General features: G+C 46.0%; 1 protein-coding gene across 1 annotated transcript; it reads left to right on the top strand.

The window, feature by feature from the left end:
• Positions 1-1004: 1004 nt before the first annotated feature.
• On the top strand, positions 1005-6699 carry EDN1 (endothelin 1). Its single transcript, XM_014611576.3, has 5 exons — positions 1005-1144; positions 2063-2210; positions 3469-3627; positions 4133-4240; positions 5362-6699. Exons 1-5 carry the CDS (start codon positions 1096-1098, stop codon positions 5498-5500), a joined length of 603 nt encoding a protein of 200 aa, XP_014467062.1. The 5' UTR covers positions 1005-1095; the 3' UTR covers positions 5501-6699.
• The last annotated feature ends 2873 nt before the right edge of the window (positions 6700-9572 follow it).

The raw sequence follows: 9572 nt of genomic DNA, 5'->3' as shown, positions 1-9572 counted from the left end.
AGGGGGCTTGCCCTGGACAGAGGCCAGCCCTGCCCCACCCCCAACTCCCCTTCAACAGCCAAGAAACAGCTACATTTGCCACTGAATGACAGATGGGAAACAAAGACTCCTAGCCCTGCCCTGCCCCACAGGCTGCCTGGTGCCCATCACACAGGGGCATGGGCATGTGGTATGGGATTGACTGAAGGGCAGAGGTTTTGCAACGTTTTAGCTGAAGCCACAAAAGTACTGCCTCCCCCTGTTAGTTTGTGTGGCTATAGACACGTGGGTGTGCACACACACATGTGTATGTGTGTATGTATGAGAGGCAGGCAGATATACATACCTACTTGGCTTAGTCTGTAAGATGCAAAGCTCTCCTGACCTCTGCTTTTTTTAAACGAGCAGCCTTCAGGGTCAGGGTGTTGCCTCCGTGCTGGGCGGGTGGGAGGCCAAGAACCAGCAGAGAGAGAGAGAGAAAGAGTGTGTGTGTGGGTGGGTGGAAAGGAGCAGGGGGTGTGTGTGGGGGGGGAAGGGGGGAGATCAGCAGTGTATGTGTGTTTGTGTGCAGGGAGGGGGAGTCCAGCAGTGTGTCTGCGTTCGTGTGTGGAGAGGAGCAGGGTGCATGTGTGTGTGGGGGGGGGGAACCAGCAGTGTGTGAGGTGGACACTATCAGTTTGTGTGGAGAGAAGGGTGTGAAGGGGGAACCAGCAGAGAGGGAGTGTGTGTGTGTGTGTGTGTGTGTGTGGAGAGACACTACCAGCGTGGTGTGCTTGTGGAGAGAGGGTGCGCGCGGGAGCGGAGCCCGCAGTGCAGGGCAGGGCGGGGCGGGGCGGGGCGGGGGGAAGCAGGGTGCTCGCGTGCCGGTGCGGGTGCTGGAGCGCGCCCAGGTGCGAGGCGGGCGGCGCCCCCCGGTGGCCGCGGCGCTGCTCCGTCCCGGGGATTCCCCGGCGAGACGCCCCCCTCCCCCCCCCGGTGCAGCCGGCGCCCGGCGGTGAGTCAGGCGCAGGGCCGGCCCCGGAGGGGCTATAAAGCGGCGGCGGCCGGCGCTGCCCCGCCACACGCCGCACACCCGGCCCCCGCACTGCCTGCTCCTCCTGCCTGCGCCGCGGGGCCATGGGCTGTGCTCGCCTACTCCTGTTCCTGCCGCTGCTGCTCGGCTCAGGTAGGCAGGCGCGGGGCTTTATCGCTGCACCGGCTCCGCACCGGGGAAGCCTGTTTGAGCGCTGGGCTCTTCCCTCTTTTTTCCTGCAATTTCTTCTCCGCTTGGGATCGAGGTGCAAGACCCCCGCAGCGAGCGATGGGCGCGGGCAGAGATGGAGGAGCAGGTCCCTGGGGTGTGCCATGCCCGTGCAGGATGGGGTGGGGGACGCTTGGCAGCCTGGGGACTTGTCCCTCTGCTTCGTGGGGGGATGCTGCCTATGACACAGGGATGCCTTCACCCTTTTGTTCGTCCATGCCAGCGATAGTGATGCCCAGCGCTAGCCTGAGGGACAAAATGCAGCCCTGGCTTTGAAGACATAGTCCATGCTGCTGGCGGCAATGCCCAGGGCATGTACCTTAGCAATGCCTAGCGCTAGCCTGAGGGACAAAATGCAGCCTTGGCACTGAGGACGTAGTCCATGCCAGTAGTGGTGATGCCCAGAGCATGTGCCTTGGCAATACCCAGTGCTAGCTTGAGGGACGAAATGCAGCCCCGGCACTGCAGATGTTGATTTGGGGCTTGGGGGTGGCTCTGCGCTGCCGTGATTTGGGTCTGCTTGTGCCATGGTGTCCAGCAAGGAGGTAGGCAGGCAAGGTTCTTTGGGTAGATGTGATCTCTTTTAGTAGACCAACAAAATAGTTGGAAAAAAGTGTTTTGTTACAAGCTTTTGTGCACAAACACCCTTCTGCAGGCAGAGGGAGGGTTTGCAGTTGTTTTGTGCTCTCCTGGATGGGATAGGAGCCAGTATCTATCCCACTCCTTCCCGCTGGCTTTCTGAGCAGAGCCCACAGGGGAGGCTGGCCCCCCCGGGTGTGTGTAACTCGGTGCCCAGGATTATGCCCCTGCTAACCCTCTGCTCTGTCCCTCTCTCCCCTGCAGCTGTTGGTGCTCAGCTGGGAGCTGAGAATGGGCCCTCTAGCGCCCCCTTGCCACTGCGCAGGGCCAAGCGCTGCTCCTGCTCCTCTTTGATGGATGAGGAGTGCGTCTACTTCTGCCACCTTGACATCATCTGGATCAACACGCCACAGTAAGTAGGGGAGCTGAGGCAGCACTCCCTAACCTCTCCTTCACCCGGAGCCTAATGACCCTGGTGGGAAGCCAGTTACCATAGTTACCTTTTACCCATCCTGCTGGAAGGGGGCACGGGCAGTGTCTCACGGAGGCAGTGCTGCCATCGGCTAATGCTTCAGCACAGTGAGTGAGAGGACACGGCTCCCTGGGATACAGCTGGACTGTTAACTATACCATCCAGTTAAAAGGCTCTTCAGTCCAGAAGAAAAGCCATGCAATAAACCCTAGGCTTTTTCACCCTGTGCTTTACACTCTCTGGGGGGGGGGGGGGGAGAGGATGTAAAAAGCCATGCAGTACTTCAGAGGAAGATTGAGAGGGAGTTTTAAAGAGGGGTAAGAGACTCATGATTGGGACAGCACATTTACACAGATTTCCCTGTCCTTTGGGAATATATAGCCCAATTTGGTTTGTTTCCATCAGTCCTTTCACTAGGGGAGGCTCTGTGGGGAAAGCATGTGAGATTTTACTACAGAGATGAAGCAAGTTGCTTTTAAGAGTAGGCACAGCAGCTCTAAAGCTTCCACTGTTCCTAAAGTCCTAAAGTATAACCAAATATGTGCTGTGTTTTGGTTCAGAGTGTCAATGCTATAAAATATTTTTCATTGAGAGGGACAGGACACGGCGCAGTGGCTTGATTCAGCTAATCTTTACTTGCTATGAGTAGTAATTTACTCTGTGAATCACCCCAGTAGAGGGAATACTGTACCAAAAGGATTATAATTATGCTTGGGGATAACCTCATGAGTTCTTAGTAGCAACTATTATGCATTAACACATTTTGTAGATTAGCGAGGATGTGTGCAATGCATAAAATATTTCATTTTTCACACTTTACTCACCAAGGGGCAATATAGGGCCATATCCTCAGCAGGTATAATAAACATTGGCTTTGAGGCTATGCCCACTGACACTAGTGAAAGAGCTATTCCATCTTTTTTTTTTTTTTTATTGATTCTTTTTGTGTTTGCAATTTACCAAAGTCCTAATAGGTGAGGTTTTATTGCACTCAGTTGCACACTCAGAGTTTTAATATCCTCTAGAATTATGACCAAAAAGCAATTAATCATGCAAGTAGACACTTTAATCAGCATTACTGTAGGATTGTCAAAAACGTTTACATGGAAGTTGTAACCAATTATAACCAGCCAAGATTAGACAGAACATCCTCCATTTTTGAGGCCACAAATTAAATTCTTTGGTTCTTTGATCATAGGAAAACTGTGCCATATGGACTTGGAGGTCCTTCTCGAGCCCGGCGATCTCTGAAACACGCAGTCTCCGGAAAGCTTGCAGAATCAAACAACAGATGCCGATGTGCCAACCAAAAAGACAAGAAATGTCTGAACTTCTGCCAGACAGGAAAAGAACTCTGGTATGTTATTGTATTTGTTGTTTTAATCAGCTGTGAACTGCAGTAATAATAAAGGAGCCATTCACTCAGGTGAATAGTCTCTCTGAAATCTAATCCCATGAGTTCTCACCAGTGCTAATAAGGACAGTGCATTTTAACCCAGCAGTGTCCATCTGACATTTCCTAGAAGGGGGATCATATCAAAGTGTCACGAGATAAACTGAAGGCTTTGCACTTGTATACATGCTTGTGCTACAGCACTGGGCACTTCTAACACATTAACACATGCACATAAGAGGTCTTTTAGTTCAAAAGTGCACTGCCACCACTTTCTCAGCGCTGATGCACATTTCACCATTTAAATAAATGCATGCAACAGAGGACCAGGCACATCAGCTTACATGCAGAGCAGGTTCAGTTAATCAAGTCTGTTTCGACACAGTGGTAGCAAACAAAATGTATGTGTATAAGTGCTGTTTGTTTTTAACAGCTGGTTTGTTTGTTTGTTTTTCTTTGCTGTAAACAGGGCTCAGTCCACAATAGAGAAGGGTTGGGATCATCTCAACAAAGGTGAAGGTTGTAGAGGACTGAAGTGCCTGCACAGAGAACTACTTAACAGCAGGAAAATGAGAAGGTGAGCTTCCTTATGCAGTACTGAACTGGTTGATGCCACGATGGCTCAAGTATGCAGAGAATATACATTGACTTGAGGGGAACAGAATTGTAAATTTAGCTGTTGACTTCAGCTGAGGGCAGGTTGGAGTCCTGAATCAGAAGTGAGGCTGTTGCTCATCCATATCTTGCAGAGTCAAACTTACTGAACTCTGTATAGTTTCCCACACTTGCTCTGGACTTGTAACAACTCCAGCCTGAAACAAGCTTGAGAAATTTTTAAATATTGACAGCAACAGAACTTGATGTTTTAATGTGCTCATGAATTATTTCATCTGGTAAGATGAGAAAATGAAATGCATTCAGAGTCACATTTTATGCATAAAATGCAATTTCTTGAATTTTGTGACCGTTTTACCCCAAAATGTAAATAACTTTCTATGTTCTGGACAGCAGTGTTGGCTTCCTTGTTTATCCAATATGCTTATTTAAAGTAAGGGCAAAATGTAACCATTTTAAATGATGCATGAGGAATAGGGTAGGGAGAATAAAGCCATTGGAGTTAAAGCACTCATTTGAAGGGTGGGTAGCTCATCTTTAAGTCTCTGGTCTTAGTTACGTCAAGTCAGACTCAAATTTGGATTGCCCAGATCTCAAGTGGGTGTTTTTACTATCACACTGCTCAGAGAGTGAAGGGGTTTTATTTTGACCATAAATTCCAGCTGGGGGAAAGTTTTGGTTCTGACACACTGGTTCTTTCTAATGAGAAACCGCATTGTCAAAACGTTCTGGACCAGCTCAACTTCTCTTCAGAATAGGGACATGCTGGAGCCCAGAGCAGCTGTTTGCAGCATCCCAGCTACAGCTGGTCTACAGAGCCTGGTCTGCTTGCAGCCTCCCAGCCACCTGCTGGAAGCAGCCTGGGCTCCGTGGCTGGCAGCAGCTACTTAGAGCCTGGGCTGGAGGTGGTGTGCCGAGCAATGGCCTTCTGTGCTATGCTTGGCACACATGCCGGGGGTTGCTGACCCTTGTGCTAGTCTAAATTGAGTTTTATTTAACCAAAACTCTGTTTGCACCCACACATACATACACAGTTTGTTTTAATGGTTATGATAACATTTGGTATTTTTCCTGTTTTCACAGACTAGAGGCCATTGGTAACAATATCAAAACTTCTTTCCGGATTGCAAAGCTAAAGGCTACACTCCACGAAGTGAAACAGCTGACGCATAATAGAGCACATAAAAGGCAAAACAGCTGGGAAAGTCAGAAAACATCCTAGTGGAGAGATCACCTGCCCTTTTCCTCTATCACTACAAGTTATGGACAAAGCATTGCTGAAACTCTGTTCTGCCTTTTTTAACAATCTACTCTGGCAAAGGCCCAGGATATGTCACTCCAAATATTAAAGCAGCAAAATAAAAGCTGGAAGAGAATCTAAAGAAATCTTCTATTTGGATAATAAAGATGTAGCATCTCATCTTTCTGGAATCCAAACTGATGGGTTACATGGGAGATGGAGAAGTCCTCATTAACAAACTTTTTAATTTGAGGGCTGACTTTCCAAAGGAGGAGTGGAACATCTGAATGTTGCTTCTGAAGAGAAGACATAAAAGGGATTGTTATAAATGAATGTGGCAGATTTCAGGGAGGAAAAAAAAGTATGCCAAAAGATGTTGCAAGAAATACCCAATACAGAAGAAGATAAAAAGCACGGAAATCAAGATTTGAAAGGAGAGACATTAAATTTTTTTTTTTTTTTAATTAAAATGCAAAATGAAAGACACTGTTACTTTTAATCAGGACTTCTTGCATATATACAAGTCTACCTCTCATACTTTATGTTGCACTCTGCTAAAATACTTTTACACCTTATTATTGCCTTTGCTTATCAAATTGCAACCCTTTGCCTTTTTTCAGAATCTTTGTTTGCTAGTATAAGCACAGCTATCTAAATGTCCTATGTGAGTGAAACACTGTTATATGGATAATCAGGGTTTTGGATAGCAAAAGGAATTTTCAGCATAAAACACAATGGGAAACACTACTTTGTTTAACGTATCAGGATAACGAGGTCTAATAATAGAGACTGTACTGTCTTGTATGCTGTCAGTAATCTACTGAACCTCATCTATAACAGAAACGGTTGCAAGATGAGGATTTCTTCAGTGTCTCGCTTGATAAAGTGCATAGAGACAAAGGGTTGATTTTAAAATTATGTCAAAAGGCTAATATTGGGTGAATGTTTCTAGCAGCGAATTTATTCACATTGTTGAATTTGCTAACTGGTGTCTGATTTGAATTTTATTTGCTTATATTTATATTCATGCAAATTATTCATTATATTTACCATGTTGAATATGCATTTAAGCAGGCCATATTGGTCTATGCAGGTCTTACATATTTCTGTATGAAATTGGGAAATGCTTCCTGCCTGTCAAGGTAAATATCTCTTAGAAATAAATATTTTTAACTACTGAATTGATTTTGGTTTTTTAAGGTGTCCTGATTTTTATTCCCCCCTCCCCTCGGCTGACTTGCGTAGGCTAGAGGTGACAGGTGTGTGAATAAATAGTCTATCCAAAAAGATTCAGCTTGCTCTCTCAAATTTAAAGCAAAAACTCCCCTTTGATTTTTATAATGGGACCTTGAAACAACCCTGTAGGAGTTCACAGGCAAGATGGATTAATAGTCAATACTTAGCACTTCCCAACATCTTTTGCTAAATATGATTTTACATTTGAAAGGATGCTTAGTTCAGATACTCCAGAAAATTGGGCCAAATCAAAACATGAAAATTACTTTCCATTTCTATATGGAAAGAGAAATAAAACCCATCAAAACTTTTCAAACAGAACTTTGTCTTTAAAAATAGGCCTTTGCAATGAATACATTATCCAGAAAATCTATAGTTCAAAAAACCCCAAACTTTTTGCAACACTTGCATATTCTTCTTGGGAGTTATTTGCTTGAGGTATATCTGGAGGAGAGGATCTATGCTGGAATGATAATATACTGGTACATGTTGGGTGTGCCTACACATTCATTAATGTGCCTTAGATACTGCACATTTAGTTTGGTACATGCTTAATAAAGTGCCAACTAAATGCACAGCAAGTGGAGTTACTGTGCAGTAGCGCAGTGACACATTTTGTGACACAACTGCATATTAGCCTAATAATAATCCTGCTCAGTAGCCTATTAGCATGGTTTTTAACCACTACTGCGCAGTGTTAGGCTTATGCACAGTAAGCATCTCATCGATGCATCCTGTATGTGCTAGAAGCTGTTGCCTCCTTGTTAAAGGCACAGGGCCTATTTTGCCTCTTGGTCACACAGGGAAATGTTCACTGAAGCCAACAAGGAGTGCACTGAAACAAAAGGAGAATTTGGCCAACAAAATTACAAGCTAATTACAAACCAGACTTTTCAGAGAATGCTCTGAACTCTGATAAAGGCTGCACCTTTGATCTCCTGTTTTAAATAGAATAGCCTCTCTAACTGCTTTAACATAGCGGATTTGGTGACCTTTGTCAGATGTGAGGAGACCTCATTTAAGTTCCTTCTTTTCTATCAATTGACCAAAGTTGTCAAGGAAAATAAATAAATAAATAATAGCCTGGGTTACTCTGCTTCCCAAGCTTTATGGCTTAAGTGAAATGCAAATATACAACATGTTTAGCATGGCCTTCCACAAGACCAGCATTATGCCTGGTGATATTCTAGCCAATAACGCAAAGGTCTGAACTGAGGCATATAAAATAGACTAGGATCAGTGGAAGGTATAGCCTAGCCTTCATTGCAGGATGCAGAAAGGGTAACTTGGGAAAGGAGAGAGAACAGCTAAGTCAACATTTTGGAGTAAAACAAATTTATGTAGTTTACTTGGTCTGAATTTTTGGGGGACAGGGCACACCTCTCAAATGGCAGCTACTCTGGAAACATTAAAACAGAGCAGCAGCTCCCCTAAGGTAAAGGCTGAGAGTTGCTCATTCTTTAGTAAATGACTATCCTAAATGCTCTAAAATCCTATTGCTGACCAAGATTCCTCTTCTTTCCAAATTGACCTTAGCTCCTCATGATTTATTTCAGTAAATGCCCTGTGTATGCTGGACATTTGGCAAAAGGAAAATTTCCAGAGCCATTCAGAATAAAATTAAGAGCTCTGTGTTTAATTGAGGCTAATTTACATACTAAAGAGACTGAAATACACCTGTGCAGCTTTATGTAGCTGAACTTCATGTTCATTTTGGAAAAGCACAAGGCTACATGGCAACATCTTAACACAGTTTTAAGCTTGACAGGAAGCCTCTAGCACCTGTTACATTGAGTAGGCGTGAAGGCAGCATTAGGTGGCCGCAAGAATGCTAGAAGCTGAATGGGTGCCAACAAACAGGCACCCGAAGGGTGCTAATGAGAAACCCCTGGGTCCAATTAAAGTATTAGAGGGCATATGACTGAAAGGTGGTGGAGGCCAGGGCTCTCTATAAGCCTGACTTCTGAGTTAGAGTGGATATTTGGGCTCTGGATACAGGAGAAAAAGAAGCTTTTTAAAAGCTGCTATGATGCTGTCACTGTCTGCAATGGAGAAGGAGTAAGAAGGATCTTGTGCGAGTATCCTAGAAGGGACTGGTGCTTCTGGGCTGGTGCCAAGCAGGTGAGAAACCTTAAACTAGTTGGAGAAGCGGAAAGCGTCTTGGGGAAAGGCAAACCCTAGGCTATGTGCAAAAGAGGGAAGAGCCTTAGGAAAGGGTGACCCCCAAGGTCTTGTGACGTATTGATTGGCAGTCTTGAGGCATGGGGTGGTAAGGGGTGAGCAGAGGCTGCTAGGGGTGCTGGGGTGAGGGTGCTATGTATTGCCTCTTTCTGCAGAATGTAGTAGTGCTAGAGAACCACTTGAAGTATCCAGCAGAGGGTGCTCCATCACACAGAAATTAGGGTAATGGGGTGTCTGAGCCCAGGGGTGACACTGGAGACAAGGTACGTGGGGCCAGGGGCCTGGTGAGGTGAGAAAAGGCTGATAAGGAGTGGCCCAGAGGACTGTGCAAAAAGGGGAAGAAGTACTGGAGGGGGTGTCATTCCCTGGATGATTGTGTGCGCAGAAGCCCAGAGAACTGTGCTGGCGGGGAGGCACACCCTTGAAGACTATGTTGAGGGGTAGAGAAACCTAAAGAAACTACTCCAGTTTCTAAGGGCAGTCTCTAAAACTTATCCTGATATTGAAAACTGGTTGGTGGGGGGGGAAACGGAAGGTGACAGAGGCTGGAGCCCTGTAGGGCACAGCAGGTAGACCTAACTGCCAGAGGACAGCAGGCCCTGGGGTTGGGGCCCTGATCCTGCTACACAAGGCAGCC

This window comes from Alligator mississippiensis, chromosome 3 (genome assembly GCF_030867095.1).
Source record: "Alligator mississippiensis isolate rAllMis1 chromosome 3, rAllMis1, whole genome shotgun sequence".
Taxonomy (NCBI): Eukaryota; Metazoa; Chordata; order Crocodylia; family Alligatoridae; genus Alligator; species Alligator mississippiensis.
This window is presented reverse-complemented; position numbering and strand designations above follow the sequence as displayed.